The sequence below is a fragment of the Cyprinus carpio genome, chromosome B14 (genome assembly GCF_018340385.1).
Source record: "Cyprinus carpio isolate SPL01 chromosome B14, ASM1834038v1, whole genome shotgun sequence".
Taxonomy (NCBI): Eukaryota; Metazoa; Chordata; class Actinopteri; order Cypriniformes; family Cyprinidae; genus Cyprinus; species Cyprinus carpio.
This window is the reverse complement of record NC_056610.1, coordinates 19,290,328-19,310,331: the sequence shown is the minus strand read 5'-3', so window position 1 is coordinate 19,310,331 and position 20,004 is coordinate 19,290,328. Positions and strand designations below refer to the sequence as shown.

Sequence of the window (20,004 nt, the reverse complement as noted above, 5' to 3'; positions counted from 1 at the left end):
CTCTGCCCACGCGAGCTTTATCCCTCCTTTATGTAGCCTATATTTGCATAAACATATAGTAATGTATGCATGAACATGTATAGCCTAAGGAGCAAATACAAAAATCAGAAGTAAGAAAAAATAAATTTAAAAAGACACAAAGTGTATTTATATAAATTGAATTTGAATTAAATTTTTAAAAAGGCAATATAGTTTATACTAATTTACATAATATTCTGTGTGGAAGAGTTTCCATGTAGCTCTTAAGGCCAGCAATGTAAACAAAATGTAATGCTAATTTTTTTTTATGCTGTTCTCATTTTGTGCTTTTACAAATAAAGTATATTTATAGAATAATAGTCTTATTAGATTGGATTTTTCTTTTTCTAATAAGCATGTACTTTCAAAGTATAACAAGACATTGTTTATTTATTAATGTAATGTTTTATTAAAATGTGACATTCAAGTCTTTCCAATAAGAGGTAGAGTGAAAATGAAAAAAAAAGGTGTAGGATATTTTCAGTTTTAGTATTAGGTGATTTCCAGTGTCACCTAGTTAATTATTAATTATTTCTACAGTACATTTACAGTAAAGGTAATGAACTGAAGCCACTGCTTCTGTTTCTGAGGGACAACAGGAGAGACTAGGGTTTGTTGACGGACTTTTTTTTCTTTTTAGTCTTGCCTACAAAAAAAAAAAAAAAAAGAAAAAAAACCCACTACTGAACATATTCTTTAAGTTTTTGTTATTAAATGGAAAGAAACATAGCTAACCCTATGATCTTGAAATTGGGCAACAAAACAGGAAGGAGACTTGTCAGGGAAGTGACCGAGAGGCCACATTTACAGAGTTTGAAAGGTCTTTGGATATTATGCGTGAAACAGTCCCAATATCAATATTTTCTTTACCTCTCCATAGTTTTTGTTGAGGAAAAAAAGAGAAAGAAAAAAAGAAAAAAGTGCTGGTCACATGATCTATAGGAGGGCGGGGCTAATGGTTCGCTCGCGGAGTTCTTGGTGAGTTGATAGCAAAAACAGCTGTATATTTTGCTTGTTTTTCATTTTAGTATGATAATATTTTTATCGTCAGTTCATTCTAGCAGCGTTTTGGTAATTTGCGTGCCTGAAGCTCATTGTGCAGCGCATCTTGTGTTTACTGTCGAGTGTTAGCAAGCTAGCTTGCTGTACAATGAGAACCGGAGAGAGTGAATTTACATTATAGATTATAAATCTTTGGTCATTTCATGCTGTAGCCATCAGTATATTCACAGTTTTGTAAGGAACCTAATTTAGTCTTTAAAAGTAAAAAACATACCTTTCACTTTAAATATATCGAAGATAGTTATCATCGTTAATTCATTGTTTACGTTTTTTTTAATTCACAGTTTATGTCTAGCTCGAAAAACATGGACCAAAAGATCCCATACGATGATTATCAACTGCCAGTAGTGTTTCTCCCTTCCTATGAGAGCCCTCCTGCATGGATCCCTCCACAAGAGGTGACAGTTATTGGAGACTATGTTTTCAACTCATCTTTTGTCATCGTATTGACCTAATTGACATTTTTCTTTCTTATAATCAGAGGATACATCACCCTGACTACAACAATGAGCTCACTCAGTTTCTACCTCGCTCTGTAGTGTTAAAAAAGCCACCCGGTGCACAACTGGGCTTCAATATCCGTGGAGGAAAGGCCTCCCAACTTGGTATATTTATTTCAAAGGTCAGTTTTGCCAATTAAATCCTCCTTCGTTTATGTTTCAGCTAAAGAATTGACTTCATCATCATGGTTTTGCTCAAAATGTTTTGACAGGTAGTGCCAGATTCAGATGCCCATAGGGCGGGACTGCAAGAGGGCGATCAGGTGCTTTCTGTCAATGACGTGGACTTTCAAGACATTGAGCATTCAAAGGTAAGATCTGATGTGTCAGTCTGAAAGACAGAAACACGCTGGATATCTCATCTTCTAAACAGAATTAGTATGATCTTGATTTCTCTCCTAGGCTGTAGAGATTTTAAAGACTGCAAGAGAGATTTTGATGAATGTTCGATACTTCCCTTACAGTGAGTATTATATTCATCTTTCACTTAAGACTGTAATCCAGCTCATTTCAAGTGTTGTTCTCATCCAGTAGTATCTAATAATCTGATAATATTACCAAATGTGACAGTAGTGAGTATTTCAGTCAACTGATTCAGTTGGAGTACTTGACATAAATGTGTGTTGTGTCTGTTTTTCTAGACTACCAGCGGCAGAAGGAGAGGACTGTACACTAGGTGGCAGAGCTGACCTTCATGACTGAACCGGTTCAGTGACGCAGCTGATGTGTCAGAAACCTTCAGCTGCTCTGCATCATCTTCCTCCCACTAACTATCTTCTGTGACTAAGAGACTGCTCAAAACAAATCCTCTTCAAACGCTTCACGACATGCTACTTCACCCATAGTGGTGGTTTTGAGCTGTGCCGGTTTTGAATGCAGCTGGTGAAATTTTCAGATACTTTTAACATAATTTTCAAAGGCATTTGTTTAATGAAGCAGAAATTGTTTAATATATCATATATTATTTTCTTAACTAGGTCTTTTCGTGATTACATTTCAATTTTGTATTCCAAAGCAAAGCATTTAGTTGTTTAATGATTAATGTCCTGCTGACAGACACATTGCTACTGACTAAGTTATTGTCAATAAATCAATCTGCTCATGGGAAAGTGCTTTCTGTGTTCATTTTTTTTTTAAATAAACCTGTATGATGAAAAAGTGGGGAGAGGGAAATGTAAGAAGGGAATGTTATATTCTTAGCTCTTTTTACATTTATGATGTCAGGTAGTTTGGCTTTTTGTTAATATACTGTATTAACCAGTGGTACTATAAAAAAAAACTAGGTTCTGTTTAAAGAATAGTTCACCAAAAAAGGAAAATGTACTCACGCTCAACCCATCCAAGATGAGTTTGTTTCTTCATCAGAACAGATTTGGTTAGGTTAGCATTACATCACTTGCTCACCAACGGATCCTCTGCAGTAAATGGGTGCCCTCAGAATGAGGGAATAAACAGCTGATAAAAACATCACAATAATCCACACACAAAGTGAAAAGCTACCTATTTGTAAGAAACAAATCCATCATTTAAACGTTTTAACTTCAAACTGTTGCCAAAATATATCCAAACTCCTTAATCAGTCTGTTGTCCTCTCACATCAAAATCCAAAAATGGTTTTATTCTGGATTTGTTTCTTACAAACACAGCTTTTCACTTAAGATTTTAGTAGATGGACTGGATTCCGATTGGTTACTCATAGACTTAATGTTTCTGTCAGCTGTTTGGACTCTCATTCTGACGGCACCCATTCACTGTAGAGGATCCTTTGGGGAGCAAGCCAAGTAATGCTAACTTTCTCCCAATCTGTTTTGGTGAGGAAACAAACTTCTTGGATGGGCAGAGAGTAAGTACACTTTAAGCAAATTCTCATTTTTTTGGCAAAATATTCCTGACATTGAACCAGTTTATCGAATAACAATTTCATTACACAAAATTCAAACGTAGCTTGTACTTTGTTATTAGAGCTCAGTGGAACAGATGGTTGTTTATATGCAAATACTGGGCATTAGACCAGGATCATGTAAACTAATATGCTGCAATGCCCTTAAGAAACACTTAAAGATGCAACAATGTTATTATTAGAAAAAAAAGATGAGTTTCAAAGGCATTTTGAACAGAATTTATTTAAAATTTTAAAAGTATAAAACCATATTACCCTTCATTGAGTTAGGACTTCATATACATAAAATTCAAGTTATAAAACAAATTTATATATCCATCCTTCTTCAGAAAGAAAAACCATCTATCAAAAATATGGGTAACATTGATCCACTGGTATCATGATATTGCTAATGTCATTTTCTTTCATGTTTAAGGGCACATACATAGCAGAAGTACAGAAAAGCTCTCATTGCATTCCCATGCCTTCTGTTTTCTTCTGCCTGTTACAGGCAAATGAACTAAAACCACTTCAAGTAATAAACATTGAGGTAATACCACACTGTGTCTTGGACTGCTTTGGTCATATTACAGGGCCTTTAACGCAGGTTTTCTCCCATGGTTACTTGGTGTCAATCATTTTCACTCATGCCATTACAGACACACCTCTTTGAAAAGGCACACAGATATAAATACACAAACACAAAAGGATGACATTGAGAGGAATCTCTCCCCTACAATGGTGACTTGAAACAAATATTACACGTTTAACTAGATTTATAAAGAAAAAGAAAGGCGCAGCCTTACCAAAATCATGTAGTAATAAATTAAAGATGCAAAAAAGGTCTCATTTAAGATAATGAACCACCTTCAAAAGGGTTTTTAAATTAAATTAAGAAGCAGAACTGCAAAGTATTTTCTTTTGTTCAAATAAGCACCACTATCGCATGTGCAATGTTGAAAGAAACTCAGACATGTGTAATGGAATGATTGTAAACACTTTGTGAGCGGGAAGGAGGAATGTTGCTATCAGTAAGCTATAAGTGGGGTGAGAAGTAACTGGACTGACCCTGTCACACGAACCAGAGTTAAAAACTGTCCGTTTGGATGTTTTAGCTGCTGTCCTCATTCTCTTGAGCATCCCTGGTCGAGCTCTCATCCACGTTCTCGAGCGAGTCACCGCGCTGGATGGACAGCTCTGCTGGATCCATCAAGGGCAGTTCACTCTGTATGGGATACAGCCACGGCTTATGATCTGGAGAATTTGCTGCTTTCCACGCAGGGTAGTTCTGACCTGCTTTATGGATGCTTCTTAAGACCTGTGGAGTGACAGGAGAATGAGGGAGGGGCACTAGTATCAGCAGAAGCGACACATGAACTTTGTTCATTTTTTTTTGTTCTTGTGTAACCAAGACAATGAAGTGGAATCTAGTTTTACTTCATTTTCAAGCTGTGCAGTGACTAAAATTTTCAGCAAGTCTTTTTGCTCAATCATAGCTATAAATACATTCTGTTTCTAGTTTCTGTCTGGGTCTCCAGCATTTTTGGCAGCACAAATTATTGTGTGAAATAATGGCTATAAAATCTGACTTCTAAACTAAACTTAATGCGCCTGATTTGGGTTTTAAAACAACAGTACAAGCATACAAGAAACAATCCACAAATAAATCACCCTCCTCCTCCTTTTAGACCTGAAACATTGTTTTATCATGGTTTCCACAAAGATATTAAGCAGCACAACTGTTTTCAACATTTAGAATAATGAGATGCTTCTTAAGCAGCAAATCAGCATATTAGACTCATTTCTGAAGAATCATGTGACACTGAAGACTACAGTAATGATGCTGAAAATTCAGCTTTGTCAACGGAATAGTTTAAACTGTAATATTTCACCGTATTACTATTTACTGCATATTTGATCAGATAAATGCTACCTTGATGAGCGTGAGAGACTAAAATCTTCACAAAAATTATAAAACCTTAACACCTGTTCAATGGTCAATGGAAAGACAAACACCTCAGTGTTCAATAATGGTTTATAAACACTAAGCATGATGTACAGACCATCTTATCAGTGCCCTTTGGACAGAGATACTGTCTGGGAACACTGCAAACAGCCCTACAACATGCAGTAATAATTCAGAAGACTATGAAATGGACAAAAAAAGCCACAATGCAATAGAAGACTAAGTTCTTGTTCAAAATCAGAAGCACATCTACATCAGTTATCTTTAGATAATCTGAACACTCAGTGAGGGGTGCAGAGTTATTAAATGCGTTTCTAGCAAGTGTTAAATGCCACTGTTTGCTGTGTCAATGTTTATTGTAAATGATTAATAAAGAAGAGATATGTAAAAGGAGCCTCTGCGACACTCTCTACTGTAACTAAAAAGAATGACTGTAGTCATGCAGTCTCCAGACAGAACAAGATAAACAAGTTTCACTTTTGACACAGCAAGTGCTGCGTGAGCGTCTTCGGTACAAGATCTTCCAGTAGGTTCCCATAGTGACAATTGTGATTTCACAAGCCTTAAACACAGACCCACATAGAAAGACACTCGCATCGTCGGATGCACAGAAACCACTTACTTTTGGAGCCAGGACCTGAGATGCTTTGTTGACAACCCACTTTGGAAGAGACCCTAAAAGATTACAAAACGGCAACAAATTAAAGTCTAACAATGTAATTAAATGATGGGCGAACATTTCAAATGAAGCAGGAAATGTGTTCATACCTCTGGGATCAGCTTGTGAGAGGTACGTGAAAATGCAGCTGTTGGGCCCCTTTGGTTGGATCAGGTAACCCGTCAGAAGGGAAACGGCCCTTACCAGATCCTTCCGTGGGGGAAATTTCTAAAATGAAAGCAAGAGTTTATTAAAAGATACGTATAATTTTTAAATGCGTGTATTAATAGATTATAATTATTTAATGAGCATAATATTTGATGTTAAAACATTTTCTCCTACACTAATGTGAGGAGATGGATGCAAACTTGTTCAAAAACAGTCAATATTTTTGGTTTTCGGTTCGGTTCTAAATTGATGTATGTAACAAAACATATGATAACAGAATGTTTAAGTAAATAAAAGATGTACCGGATGTTTCACTGAGAAGTTAATTATCACATATTCATTTTCAGATGCCTGCCATGAGCGCAGGGTCACCACATCTCTGTTCTTCAATGGCTTCGGGCAGATCCCTGTGAATAAAGGATAAAAAAAAAAAAAAAAAAAATGATACATTTATATGACCTGCAGGCCCATTAACAACCACAACACAAAAAGTTGACTATAAATACACACAAAAACACGTTCCCAGCAAGGTTTTCCTTCTGCTCTTATTGCACTGCGCTTAAGTCTTTTCAAAATGTGATAGGTGACTACCACTGAGACTAACAAAGTCCCAAAGGAACCGCTACAATGACCACAAGATGAGAAATAACTCACTAACTGAGATTTCAAAGATGACTTGACTCACATGAATAGTAGCCCACATCAGCATTAGGAGCCATACGAGCGATGTCAAAACTCTCAAGCATTGTAGGGTCCCAGGTCTTCCGGTACACGCTGTCATGAAGCACGTCATACATGCATGCAGCCGATACATCCTTTATGTTTATCCTACACTGTATTGGAAACAACGCATTTGCATAAGTGTTGTTATGGCAGCAGTACACACAGGACTAAACATGTAAATTAAACGGACATGTTTTAGAGAAAGAGAGAGAGAGAGAGAGAGAGAAAAAAAAGAGATTGTGGAGTCCATAGAACAGATATGTAAAATAAATAAATAATATTAAACACACACCCGCACCCTTACATTTACATAAGTACTATTGAATCAAGTCTAGCCAATGACCTTTAAATACTGTATGATGTGGTAAAGTTAACATTCCTATTAAAATTTAGAAACATTAACATTCTGGGTTGGGGTCCATAAAGTCTGAAAACTACTGGTTTAAGTTATTTTAAAAGGTAATCTCGACACTATAAATTTAAAGACCACACAAATCAATATACACACGACATCATAAATAATTAGATGCAGGCAGACATCTTACCTTGATTTTGTGCACTTTGGATAAATTCCCTTTGTTGTTTGTAGAAGTAGATACAGGGGCCACCTCGACCCAGACCTCCATGTCATTTTTATCATACTTACTGAGCCAGTTCTCCGTGGACAGGCATTGTCTTTTGAACTCATTAAACATGAATTCATCTGGAATGATTCCTGAACCGCGAGACATAACGTTACCTGAAAATAGCAGATTCACAGATCAATAACAAGATCCGTTTGAGAGGTCTTACTTCTACCAAGACTGAGTTTCTTCGTTTTGTTCGCAAAGGATGAGGTGTAGCTATTATAGACACAGATTAACTTTTCAAGCTCGACGAGATTTTTCTCACAGATTCCTTACCAGGCGTCAACGCTTGCGTGTGGAAAAACCTCGTCACCACTTCCGGGAGCAGAACAGGTGTATTAGAACTCTGAGGTGCGCAGCTAGTCAGTCAGCGCCGAAGCAAGGTTATTTAGCACACTTGAGACGTGATCCTGATTTGCTCACTGGCTTTTATGTTCTCAGGTGAGACTGCTGAAAACTGGCGCAGACTGGGTGTGATGGACCGCCCGTATTGATTGGTCATCCGGGTGCCGGGCCAGTGGTCTCTGCTGCTCCGCTGATTTGCATGATTAATTCATAACGGAACCGCTGAGACTAGCTGTGAACTCCGCCTCGTGTTCACCAACCGAAACCCGTCAATCACCGGCACCTCATTCAACCGGCTTGTGCAGTTAGTCATCTGTAAGAACCTGAATTCTTACAAACAGTGGGTCAAATAGAACTTCTTAGTTTAAAAGCTTATATATTACATTTATTAAAAACGTTTATTTTAATAAATGGGCCAAAGAGAAATTAAGAGTTTAAAAACATGAATATTAAATTCATAAAAAAAATAATAATAATAATAAATGTGCCAAACAATGGGCCAAAGAGAACTTCTGAGTTTAAAAGCTTATATATTAAATTTTATAAAAACGTTTATTTTAATAAATGGGCCAAAGAGAAATTAAGAGTTTAAAAACATGAATATTAAATTCATTTAAAAATAAATAAAAATTGTAATAAATGGGCCAAACAATGGGCCAAAGAGAAATTAAGAGTTTAAAAACAAATATTAAATTTTGCCTATTAAAAACGTTTATTTTTACTGCAGTAAACATTATATTTTTTATATACATTAAAGTGTATTAAATTATGTATATATTTTTAAATATGTATAAAATTGCATAATATACAAACACATTTATTCTAAATGAACTTATATGTAATTTTAAAAATACAAACAGCAGAAAATATTTCATAAAACTTTTTATATTTATTTAAATATTTGTAGAATATATTTCATAAGACTTTAATTATATAAGTCTCCTTTCATCATTAATTATAGAGAGAGAGAGAGAGAGAGAGAGAGAGGTAGATATAGTAATACAATCTGACAAGAACTCAGAGTTAAACTGTCAGAACAAATTCATCTGGATAATATCAAATAACTTTAATAGAAAGGTACGTAATGGATTACAATCAACCAAAAATTATTTAGCTGTTAAATTTAAGTACACAATTGGATAATACCAATTTAGGTCAACCAATTACCAAGACATGCTTAATTTTGTTCAGTCTGTGGTGTGAAAAGAAAAAACAAAATGAGTCAAAGTTTTTTTTTTGTTTTGTTTTTTCCTCAGTTTTACTAGTAGACCACTGTATGAAGAATTTTTGGCTATAATATGTCACAGTTTACTTTATTTTGCTATGGTTACTTACATAAATGAACTATAGTGTCCTGCACCCACTAGTGGTGTCTAAATTATTTTTGGTTTGACTGTATATGGATTGGCCCTACATACAGAAACTAAAAGCAGCACAAACAGCAAATTTGGTGAAATATCTTTATTCATGTGATACATTTTGGTGTCTCGTTAACCTTCCATTTTTTACAGCATATAATAATAGTACTTTGTTCACACAAATTTTGCTAAACACTAGTAGACAGCGTAATTCAAACAGACCAGCACACTTCAGAATAGCACACAGCTGAGTATTCAGTCAGTGACACGTGACAGAGCTGTTCAGGAGGGTTTTCACTCGTATTTATTTTAATTCTTACATATCAAACCATATTAAATGTTAATGTTTAAAACACACGTGATGCCCTTTTTTAGTCTTAGTGATGAAAGGATTTGTCGGTTTACATTAAAATGAGAGGAAAAGCGACAGTGCTGGGGGGTTCGGTGATACCTCTCCAGCAAATAAAAGCCCATTCAAGCTATACTGTAGAAACCCATCATTACAGACGGGCCGTGAAAATCTTTAACGTGACCAAGATAGTGCCACGACAAGGTCTTTGTGATACAGCAGCAAGGCAGCAATGCAAATTATACATCAACCTTTGATTCCCATACATTGCTACCTGCCATTCCAGTCAAGCATACGACACTGTTTCACTAACTAGTGAGATAATAAATAAACACATGAAACCAACAGTCTCACGACAAGCAATACCAAGACGTGTCTGTACACTTAGCAATAGCCGTGTTTGAAGGAAGGAATCTAAACATCCCGTTTAACAAAACCTCATTAGCTCTATGCGACGTTAATAGGCTCGAGCAAACCACAGAGCTGTGGCCTGACCTGGTGCACTATGACAACAAAACAAGCAAGGCATTTTGTGTTAAACCGTCTCTAAACTGCATGCTGTTCCTACACTTGCGCAGCAAAAAACAAGGCTGAAAATGAGTGGATTAGTGTGAACTGCTTTCCATATCCAAGCTCAGAATGAAGTGTTTCGTGAGTACACGTTATTACAATTAACGTTTTGTAACTACAGTTGTGGATATGTCATTAAAATATCTAAGGTTTTGAGTTTTGACAAAATTAAATACGTTTACAAAGCAACTTCCCTGTTCTAAGAATATTAAATCCTAATTTTTTCCCTACAGCTCAATACATTCTAAATCCATGCAACCCTCCGAAGATTCCTGTATAAAATTAGCCTGTCCAGCATGAGGCTTGTCACAAACAGAACCGCTATTTCATTGGCCATACATGTGTATTTCCTGAAACAAAAAGATCTTTAAATGATATCTGGTCCCTAATACCATATTTAACACGAAAACATCCGATTATACAGAATATTGTGTCCATGATATTTCACAACAATAATTTCAAAAGAGATCCCTTCTGTATCTTTCTTTAAATAACTACAGCCAAAAAAAAACACACTAACAAAATAGTGTAATGCTCATGTAAAAAAAAAAAAATTAATAATAATAATGAATCAGTAACACAAGTTTACAGCCTCTCGATAAAATAAGTTCTTCCTCCAGTGAAATTAAAAAAAAATGCCTAAAATGATGACACCAGCCCCAGCTCTGAAACATAGTAAATTCACAATGACGGCACTGAGGTGTGAAAAAACTCAAGAGCATGTGATGTATGTCAGTCTGCAATCCCATATAATGCCATGCAGCCAGAACAGATGAGAATCTGAATGGTTTTAGTATTTAATCTATGCTGTGATTGACTTTTTCCCCAATTAATATATGTAATTTTGGAATCCATTTTAATACAGAGTAATAGCACATCCACACGGTTACTCTGAAAAGTCACTGAGTCGAAGAGAAAGAAAAGGTTGTCCGCTCATGACACGGGGCCGCGAGAGGAGCGAGTGACCACTGAGAGGCAAGCTGTTTGTGTGTGAGGGGGTCGAGTGAGGGGGACGCAGGGCCTGGCGGGGGACGAGGGTGGTTACTAGCACGAGCAGCTGCTCTCGGTAACAGGCAGCTCCGGAGGCTTCTCCAGTTTGATGTCGATCACTGAAAGTTCAGGTTAAGGATCAGTTAGTGACATGCATGTATGTCTCTACCCTTGGATTACCTTACATTCATTTCTGTGAGATGTCATTTTTGGATTTCTGTTCGGTTTAAATCATGAAAAAAAAAAAAAAAAAACAGGCTTGTGATCGGCTACCAGGCTGATGTGGACAAACTGATGGTGACATTTTAATGTGACTGATGTCATATTTGTCAGAAGTGCTTTACGGTGCATGTGAAGGATACTGTCCTCTTTGCTTTTCTCTGGTGTACTATCCATTCCAGGCAAAGCAGCAGCAACACGACGAAACAGCTAGAAAAAAGAAAAAGACAGATTATTACTTAAAAACTCTGATGCTTGGGCCAAATGTACATATACCAATGCATTTTTAATATAATATAATATATAACTTAGTAGTAGGGGAGACTGGGGCTAGTTATCAGACATTTTGCTCAAGTCAATATTTCTCAGATTCTTTTTTTTTAATTGATAGTTTATTATTTATAGACATCTTAGCTATATAAAAAAAACTGCTAAATTTGCAGTTCAGTGAACACACATTGATCTTTTGTGAGAATATTTTTTGCCATGTTGTCACACTATATGTGGTAAATTTTCACAATGCAAGCTGAAAACCTATTATAAGCTTTCTTTTACATTTAAAATAGAAAAACAACTATGAAAAAAGTCATGAAACCGCAGAAAGTATTAAAAAATTAACCTGGTTTTGCCCAACAAATATTGTAATTAATAAGCTGTATAAAAGAATTTGAACTGAAAGTTTTAAATCCTCATACAAAATCACTGCTAGATAACAGGCATTATCTTACTTGGACATTTGACTCAAAATCGAATAGTTAATGAGATACACTACAGTACAAAATTTTGGTTAAAATGTAATTTATTCCTGTGGTTCAAAGCTACATTTTCATCAGCCAGTCTTCAGTGTCACATGATCCTTCAGAAATCATTATCATATGCAGATTTGCTGCTCAAGAAACATATATTATTAGCTATGTTGAAAATATTTGTTATGCTTAATATTATTTTTATATTTTTAAGAAACAGATTGTTTGATGAATAGAAAGTTCAAAAAAAAAATATTTGTTTGAAATGGAAATCTTTTGTACAGACATCTTTACTGTCAACATTTGATCAATTTAATGTGACCTAAAAAAAAGTATTTTCTTTTAAAACCCCATTCTTTGAACAGTACTGTATTACTTCTAACAACTTTCTCATGTGCAGCTACCCCCAGTCTCCTCTATTTAAACTAAATCATAACTCCCAGTGGGTACAGATGTAAAAGGAATGCATTTCTGATGAACTTTCTAGAATTCTAAATAAAACAAAGTTAAAGAGACTCCAAGTTCTACTCATTCTGACAATGAAAAAAGCAATACAATATGCTAATAAAAAGCACAATGCACAAATGAAATGTCTACATCCAGTCTGTGAATTGCAAGTGGTGCTACAACACAGCACATACAGTATAGAAAAATCATTCTAGCGACGCTTGGCCAACATGCAAAGGACATCTGTGACACATGAGGAGCAATCCAAGCAAAAGAAACAAAACAAAACAAAAACACAGAAGAGCAGCCCAACAGCACAGGACACCTGTGAATGTGAGGCGGGGGCAGAATGGCTAATGATGGGTGAGGCAGAGAAAGATAGAAACCAAAGGAGGCACAAGATAGAGTGGTGGAGGGAAGGTAGAGCTGGGCCGTCCTCGTTTCTCAGTGATTCTACCTGTTTGACATTGTAGCCAGTCTTTGCGCTGGTTTCAATGAACATGACATTCAGTTCCTTAGCCCTCTGCTCGCCCTCCTCCGTGGTAATCTGTCTGCTCGACCAGAGCAGGGAGGGGGGAAAGGAAAGAAATATAGACAGACAAAAGAACTGCATCAAGAAGAAGAGAAAGAGACAGAGACCGACTGAGGTTCACATTAGTATTGGGGAAAAAAGGGATTAGTGTTTTGATAGGACCCCGTCACAGGTTGAAAAGTTGAGAAACGGCTGAAATCATAACACTGAGAAGAGACCACTGCACTGCAGTTCAACAAAAGGCTATTCACAGAGAACACATTTGTTACTTGAGGACAATCTACAACACAAAAATAAATGAACACCCTATCTAGGGAAGTGATGGCACCCGGGTCATTAAAATATCCCTTAAAGAGCAATTAATATTCTGTCAGCATTAACTCACCCTCATGTCATCTCAAACTTGTTTGACTTGCATTCTTCTGTGGAACATGAAAGAGTAACAGAATAATAGAAGAATGTCCAAACTCCTTTTCATCCAATTTGATAGTACAGTAAAAAGCAGCATGGACATTTTGCTAAATCTCTTCTTTCGTGTTCCACAGAAGAAAAAGTTATAAAATGTCTGGAACAACATAAGGTTGATAAATTATGACAAAATCTATTGGTTTATCTACTCCTTTAATGTTTCTACACTGCATCTGAGGAATTTTTTAAAAATTGATCTACTTCCGATAGTGAATAATTTTGTCTTTGTATAAGGAAATTTTAGAGTGCATTTACAGATAGTTATTGCCAAGACTAAGACAGAATCTGTGGCCATTTCTGCATTTGAGGGGAAAAATCTACAAAAAGGGTTTAGATATGGTAAAATGTGTTAGAGCTAGACAATTATTGTTAGCTGAAAACATAATCAACATCACAAAGTAGAAATCAGCTGAGCTTTCTGCTGAATTCTGTGGTTGCAGAATACATGTGGGTGTTAATGTCACATTCCTTCAATCTTTCTTTTTGGCGTCTTTGGGCAGATCAAAACTGATAGGGTTGGTAATTGTTTGAAATGGAGTCAGTTCAATAGGAATCTGCGCTATTGTGAGTTTCGAGTGAGGGTGGAAATTTCCCCACATTGATTGTGCATCGGGTTCAAGATGATCATGCAAATATGTGGCACTGACCAACAGAAAGCTGCTCATGATATACTTTCAAAACAAAACATTTGAGTTGTTGCTTGTTTGTTTGCCAGGATTGTTCTGTAAATGTATTACTGTCATTGTGTGTTTAGTTCATTTTTACAACCTGAGTGCTGAGTCAAAATTATTTTCCATGGAATTCGAAAATATGCCACAGATTCTGTTACATAAACTAGGTACATAATCTTAGGTCTGCACTACAGCTCTATCGTTTCACCCACCTGTTTGACGTTATAACCAGCTTTGGCGCTGGTCTCTATGTACATCACACCCAGTTCCCGAGCTTTTTTCTCTGCTGCCTCTACTGACACTTGCCTGCCATAGTCCATAGTTCAGGTGGACACAGTTCAAATTAGAATGGATATGAAAAACAAATGTAGTAATGGGAAATCAAATAGAAATCAACACAAGAAAATATGATCAAACGGAAAAGCAAAAATGGCACAAATTGCTCAACATAATATTTAAATTAATGATAAAGAGAAAACTGAACACAAAAATAACTTAAAACGTGAAGTCTGAGGGATAAACAAAGGACGTGTTTATCAAACACCTCCAAGCGCTGTACCTTTTATCAGCCAAGTCTGTCTTGTTGCCAACCAACATGATAATGACATCACTTCCTCGCTCTGTTCTGACATCATCTATCCACTTTGAGGTTTGCTGGAAAGAGTTGAGATCTGAAGAACAGAGGGAGAAAAATGTCATTAAAAAGAAAAAAAAAAATCTTGTGATCTGTTGGAACTTGACTGAGTGATTGATTAAAAATTAATTTGCACAATCCAAATTTGGCAGTGGTCAAATCACACTTGATTCACTTCAAAGCCAAGCTTTCTTAGAAGAAAGAGTGCAAGCAGACTGTTAGTATGAAGATCAACAAAACAGAGAATGGTTACGTTAAAGCACAGGTCATTTCGATGCTTAGTAACAGCAGTTTGCTGTTAAAAGAGAAGCATGTACAATCTACTTTTCATTTATTCCAAATGAAATACTAAAAAATATCTCTGTTCATTGTTCCTAAGCAATGATACTAAGATGAACTGCCATGACCTAGAAGCAGCTGGCATATTGTGCTAACTGTGCCCTGGAGGCATAAATCCCTGCTGACCCAATGAGTGAGGCTCGGACTCACTGGTGATGTCATAGACCACCACAGCAATAGTGGAGTCTCGGATGTAGCTGGGAATGAGGCTGCGGAAGCGCTCCTGCCCTGCAGTGTCCCACAGCTGGAGCCGAACCTGAGGGACCAGGAAACCGTGGTGTGCAAAAGAAAACAAGGGAAAGAGAAAGAAGGAACACAGAAAAGAAAAGATATAAAGAGAGGATAGGGCAAGGGAGCAGGGTTAGAAAAAAAGGACAACATCAAAGAAACAAAACATGAAGGAAATGGAGAAATGCACCTACAAAGCTGACCAATTTTTGCTTATGAAGTTCTGTATTTATAGATCATGACCTCGTGATTTTAGGAAATGAGAATGATTTTAGACATCATCTGAAGGCATTTCTCCATTCCTGTTCTCTGAATGATGCTGCTTTCTGCAAGATGCTTTGCAAATGGCACTCCATACATGTAAGTATTGCTGGACATGTTTTCAGTCTAAACCACATCAGTTTATAGTTTTGAAATATTTATTTAAAAAATCCCAAATTGTTTTTATAAAGCCCCAGAAATTTAAACTTTATTATTTGCACGCCATCATGATGTTCCAAATATTGTATGACTTTCACAAAGTATTCTGAATAACTTTTTTAATAAGTCCATTGGGTCCAAAACACTGACTTTCATTGTATGGACAGAAAAAATAAGCAGAAAACATCTTCCTTCATGTTCATATCCTATTATCTCTGCTCCAGTGAAAAATCAATTCTAAAGATATGTATTCAAATCCAAACTTAAAACAATTTCAAAACATCCAATGTTTGGGAAAATTTAATATGCAGGTTTAAATTGGAAAACAGCAGAATTCCCTAAGCAGGAATCTAGCTTTAGGAACAAAGAGCATTTTATATATATATATATATATATATATATATATATAAACAAATATATATATATATATATATATATATATATAAACCTTAAACACAAACAAGAGAATGTTAAACTAAATCCTAAATTTTACAAGCAACTAATGCAAAAATGCTAAAACTGGAAGGAAATAATTTATTTTTAAAAATGTGTCAGTGTTTTCAGTACAATGCAAGTCAATGGGGTCCAATGTTTTGGATCCTAGACTTTCACTATCTGTCTTTTTTGGTTCTACAGAAAGTAAGTCATACATGTTTGGAACAACATAAAGGTGATTTATTTTAGTTTACTTTATTTAACTTTACCAGGAATGCTCAAATTAACCAGCACACTTATAAAGCTCCATGAGTGCCATTTACTCAAGTGGTACCCAACTTGACCCCACCATGTGGTGAAGCAGGAGCACTAGCTACCTACTTGCTATATCATAGACCACCACTGCGGCTGCTGAGTCTCTGATGTAACTGGGAATGAGGCTACGGAAGCGTTCCTGCCCAGCAGTGTCCCACAGCTGTAGCCGAATCTATGACCATCCATGCAGCACAACAGGCATGGGGACCCATTCAGCACCCAGCCATGGAAGAGAGTGGGGTGAGGTGGACAAAGACACAACCCAACTTAAAAAGGTGAAATCAAAATAAATGACAAACTAATGACATAAGTGTGGTGAGCTACAAGCATGCACGAGGAATTACGCAAATGATAACTGTGATGAATCTGTGTCACAGTGAAATCACCTGACAGACTTCAAATAAATAAATAAAGTTGTCTTATAGACTTAACAGGTGATATTAAAAAAACATCAAGGTGAATGACTTGAGCCAGTGTGTGTCAAAACCATCTACTATACTGGTACTAACATTGTTAGTCAATATTTCAACTAAACTAGACTTTATACAAACATGCTAGCTTTCCAATAAAACAAAAGGCTTGGACACACAGAGACTCCTTGGAAATTATTCTAGAAACAGTGATCTGTCCTACCGTGCGATCTTCCAAGTACATGGTTTTTGACAGAAAGTCTATACCAATAGTTGCCTGTACAGAGAAACAAAGAGTTAACAGTGCACACTGCAAAATCAGTTATTGAAGGAATATTTATTTAGCTTTCTAGACTTTCTATCTTCTGTGGAACACAAAAGGAGATATTTAGCAAAATGTTTTTTCCTTACAATAAATGCATAGTCACCAGAGTCTGATAAACAAAACATAAATTACCATAAAATTGTCCTAATTCATGGAAAATCTAATTTGCTCTTGTGCATATTCAAACTTTTTTTTATCAAGACACTCTGCATTAAATTTTATATCAAATTTGGTTCACATGTGCATCATATGCAGATGTATAAATGTGATTTGAGAGCTACAAACTAAATGAACACTTGCCAAATACCAAATGCAAGCTAAAGTCTACCATTTTACACTGCTGTTCAAAAGTTTGGGATCAGTATTTTTTAAGGAAATGAATACTTTTATTCAGCATTTAATGATGCATTAAATTGATCAAAAGAGGCATATTTATATTTATAATGTTAAAATAACAAATGTTTCTTGATCACCAATCAGCATGTTAGAATGTTTTCTGAAGGATCATATGACACTGACAACTGGAGTAATGAGTGCTGGAAATTCAGCTTTGCATCACATAAACAGATTACATTTCCAAATATATTCAAATAGAACACATTTGTTATAAATTGCAATAATATTTCACATTATTATTGATTTATTATTGTATTTTTATTAAATAAATCTTCTCACCGTCTTGGTGAGCATAAGGGACTTCTTTTAAAAAATATTTAAAATCTTTCTGACCCCAAGCTCTTGAATGGTAGTGTATGTTTACCTAGAAAGCCTAAAGATTAAACAATTATGTTTGTATGATTATGATGTTGCAAGTAAATCTATGACCTGAGACATTTGCCACAAACAGCTTAACATTTCCATAATCATAATAATAAAATATGTATATATTTTTTGTTTATAAAATGTATGTCAATCTTATTATAAAGTTTCACGGTCAGCATCAACAACAAAACAAAACTTATGACTAATTAATATTTTCATTTCAACAGACATCGCTAGTCTGCCAAAAAATAATTCTGGACTAAAGAGCTTTACAGCTGTTGGTCATCATATGCTTTTGCTGCATGCCTACAAACCGTTTGTATTCCACATAAGAGTATTTATTAGTAAGTAACTATTTCTTTTAGGGATCACCACTGGACCAAACCTTCATGTTACAGATTTGACAAAGTCAACAATACTTTAGGCAGATGTTAAGACGCGTAGTAACATGGTAAGCATTTGTGAACATAATATGGGCTATGATTATCACAGCAGGTGTTACCTGATAGGTATTATCGAAGCTGTCATACATAAACCTGGTGATAAGTGAAGTTTTGCCCACTGTGGAAAAAGAGAAAACACAAAGAAATTACAAATAAGGGCCTCCCTCACATGTTAATGCGTCTCGAAACATAGTGTGCTCCCTACATAGACAGCATGTTTGATGTTTGTATCGAAAGCATAATGTCAAAGATGCTGTCTAGAAGGGAAGGGGATGCACTGGTTTGTAGGATGAGTCTGAACTCTGATCGCTGTGTTGGCAACATGGGTGTCGCCGTCCTGCTTTCACAGCAACATACCATTTCATACAGGCTTAGACATGCTGTAACTCTGCTTTACGACAGCTCGCTGCTCGTTTTCACGTCCGATCCAGCCATTATGAAAAGAAAACGTAGATGTGACGTGGATGATGTGGCAGTTTAACATCCCTGATGTGGTTTATGATCTCATGATCTTGATTGTCACAGCCGGCTAGTCAGAAACATGCTAACTGCTAACGTAACCGCTAGCTAGCGACCGTCCTTACAACAGATAGTATCGTTTTATACATTGAAACATGTTCATTCACGGCTGTGGCGCAATCTTGTTTACATTTTATGTGTTAAATATTAACGATCGATGCGATAAAAAAATAAAAGGCCTTTAAAATGGAAGCTTTCGGTTGTGGCTAAGAGCAGACAACACAAACATGCTAATACAAGGACTTCCTTCGATGTCTACATGCGAGAATACATAAACACTGAGGGGAAAGACATACAAAAAACATGCACTTTGTAGGTTAAAGTATAATTGAGGTAATAATCGTATGTCGTATATTTCTAATATAACGTTAGTTCGGATACTGTAAGGATGTGCAATGCCACATGATCTCTGTTCTTGTATTGTTCATGACAATCTGTACATTTAACTTCATGTCCACAATTGTATCCGTCCAAACTGTCAGATAATTATTTTCGTGTTTATTTTAGTAACATGTATCCTTCTGTAGCATCCTCTCAAGCTGGCCTGTCCGTTTCTCTGTCCACGTCTCACATTATCTCAACACTTACCGCTTTGCTCGCCCAAGAAAACCAGCTTAAATTTCCGCAGAGGGTTGCCAAACTCTCCGCCACCGGTCGAAGTAGACATTTTTATCGAGTACAATAAAGAAAAACTATCTAAATATTGTTATTTTCTGTGCGCGGACGAAGGACACACCGTACAGTCCAGTGACGGAGCGCTGATAGCTGATGAGTCTTGAGAGTGACAGCGCCTCTTGGTGGCCAGAGATGGAAGCGCAGGACACTCTGTGGCCGTGTTTCACAGCCAGCTGCCTGCCTATGCTGTCGAGCGTCTGAACG

The 20,004-nt window shown here is 36.2% G+C and overlaps 3 protein-coding genes across 8 annotated transcripts; 1 reads left to right on the top strand and 2 right to left on the bottom strand.

Moving 5' to 3' along the window:
* Positions 1 to 592: 592 nt before the first annotated feature.
* LOC109102257 (PDZ domain-containing protein 11) lies at positions 593 to 2,689 on the top strand. 3 transcript variants are annotated; one of them, XM_019115597.2, is made up of 7 exons: positions 593 to 628; positions 899 to 996; positions 1,376 to 1,478; positions 1,562 to 1,702; positions 1,793 to 1,891; positions 1,983 to 2,043; positions 2,222 to 2,689. In XM_019115597.2, the coding sequence occupies exons 2-7, from the start codon at positions 950 to 952 to the stop codon at positions 2,254 to 2,256; spliced, it is 486 nt and encodes a 161-aa protein (XP_018971142.1). In that variant the 5' UTR covers positions 593 to 628; positions 899 to 949; the 3' UTR covers positions 2,257 to 2,689. The 3 variants fall into 3 exon arrangements, with proteins under 3 accessions (XP_018971142.1, XP_018971143.1, XP_042594351.1); XM_019115598.2 differs by lacking the exon at positions 593 to 628 and having other exon boundaries at positions 883 to 996; positions 1,365 to 1,478; XM_042738417.1 differs by lacking the exons at positions 593 to 628; positions 899 to 996 and adding an exon at positions 1,081 to 1,254.
* A 994-nt stretch (positions 2,690 to 3,683) lies between these two features.
* Positions 3,684 to 8,097, bottom strand: LOC109102256 (START domain-containing protein 10-like). Its single transcript, XM_019115596.2, has 7 exons — positions 7,877 to 8,097; positions 7,520 to 7,713; positions 6,937 to 7,084; positions 6,555 to 6,658; positions 6,194 to 6,311; positions 6,048 to 6,100; positions 3,684 to 4,777 (listed from the first exon to the last, which is right to left on the bottom strand). The coding sequence occupies exons 2-7, from the start codon at positions 7,703 to 7,705 to the stop codon at positions 4,571 to 4,573; spliced, it is 816 nt and encodes a 271-aa protein (XP_018971141.1). The 5' UTR covers positions 7,706 to 7,713; positions 7,877 to 8,097; the 3' UTR covers positions 3,684 to 4,570.
* Positions 8,098 to 9,391: 1,294 nt separating this feature from the next.
* On the bottom strand, positions 9,392 to 19,921 carry LOC109102254 (ras-related protein Rab-6B-like). 4 transcript variants are annotated; one of them, XM_042738416.1, is made up of 8 exons: positions 19,714 to 19,921; positions 18,666 to 18,724; positions 17,300 to 17,353; positions 16,733 to 16,838; positions 14,855 to 14,966; positions 14,508 to 14,601; positions 11,575 to 11,641; positions 9,392 to 11,331 (listed from the first exon to the last, which is right to left on the bottom strand). In XM_042738416.1, exons 1-8 carry the CDS (start codon positions 19,790 to 19,792, stop codon positions 11,267 to 11,269), a joined length of 636 nt encoding a protein of 211 aa, XP_042594350.1. In that variant the 5' UTR covers positions 19,793 to 19,921; the 3' UTR covers positions 9,392 to 11,266. The 4 variants fall into 4 exon arrangements, with proteins under 4 accessions (XP_042594350.1, XP_042594349.1, XP_018971139.1 ...); XM_042738415.1 differs by lacking the exon at positions 14,508 to 14,601 and adding an exon at positions 13,082 to 13,175 and having other exon boundaries at positions 19,714 to 19,920; XM_019115594.2 differs by lacking the exon at positions 16,733 to 16,838 and adding an exon at positions 15,419 to 15,524 and having other exon boundaries at positions 19,714 to 19,918.
* Between the last annotated feature and the right edge of the window lie 83 nt (positions 19,922 to 20,004).

Bases quoted from the DNA above. Each gene is read 5' to 3' on its own strand.
- LOC109102254 (XM_042738416.1), bottom strand. From the start codon at position 19,792: ATGTCTACTTCGACCGGTGGCGGAGAGTTTGGCAACCCTCTGCGGAAA. The intron at 16,839-17,299 runs GTAGGACAGATC...GGATGGTCATAG, and splicing joins TGTACTTGGAAGATCGCACG to ATTCGGCTACAGCTGTGGGA. The intron at 14,967-16,732 runs GTAGGTAGCTAG...TCTGTTCTTCAG, and splicing joins GGTGGTCTATGATATAGCAA to ATCTCAACTCTTTCCAGCAA.
- LOC109102256 (XM_019115596.2), bottom strand. From the start codon at position 7,705: ATGTCTCGCGGTTCAGGAATCATTCCAGATGAATTCATGTTTAATGAG. The intron at 6,659-6,936 runs GTGAGTCAAGTC...CTTTATTCACAG, and splicing joins TGATGTGGGCTACTATTCAT to GGATCTGCCCGAAGCCATTG. The intron at 4,778-6,047 runs GTAAGTGGTTTC...GTCACTCCACAG, and splicing joins CTCAGGTCCTGGCTCCAAAA to GTCTTAAGAAGCATCCATAA.
- LOC109102257 (XM_019115597.2), top strand. From the start codon at position 950: ATGATCTATAGGAGGGCGGGGCTAATGGTTCGCTCGCGGAGTTCTTG. The intron at 997-1,375 runs GTGAGTTGATAG...GTTTATGTCTAG, and splicing joins GTTCGCTCGCGGAGTTCTTG to CTCGAAAAACATGGACCAAA. The intron at 2,044-2,221 runs GTGAGTATTATA...CTGTTTTTCTAG, and splicing joins TGTTCGATACTTCCCTTACA to ACTACCAGCGGCAGAAGGAG.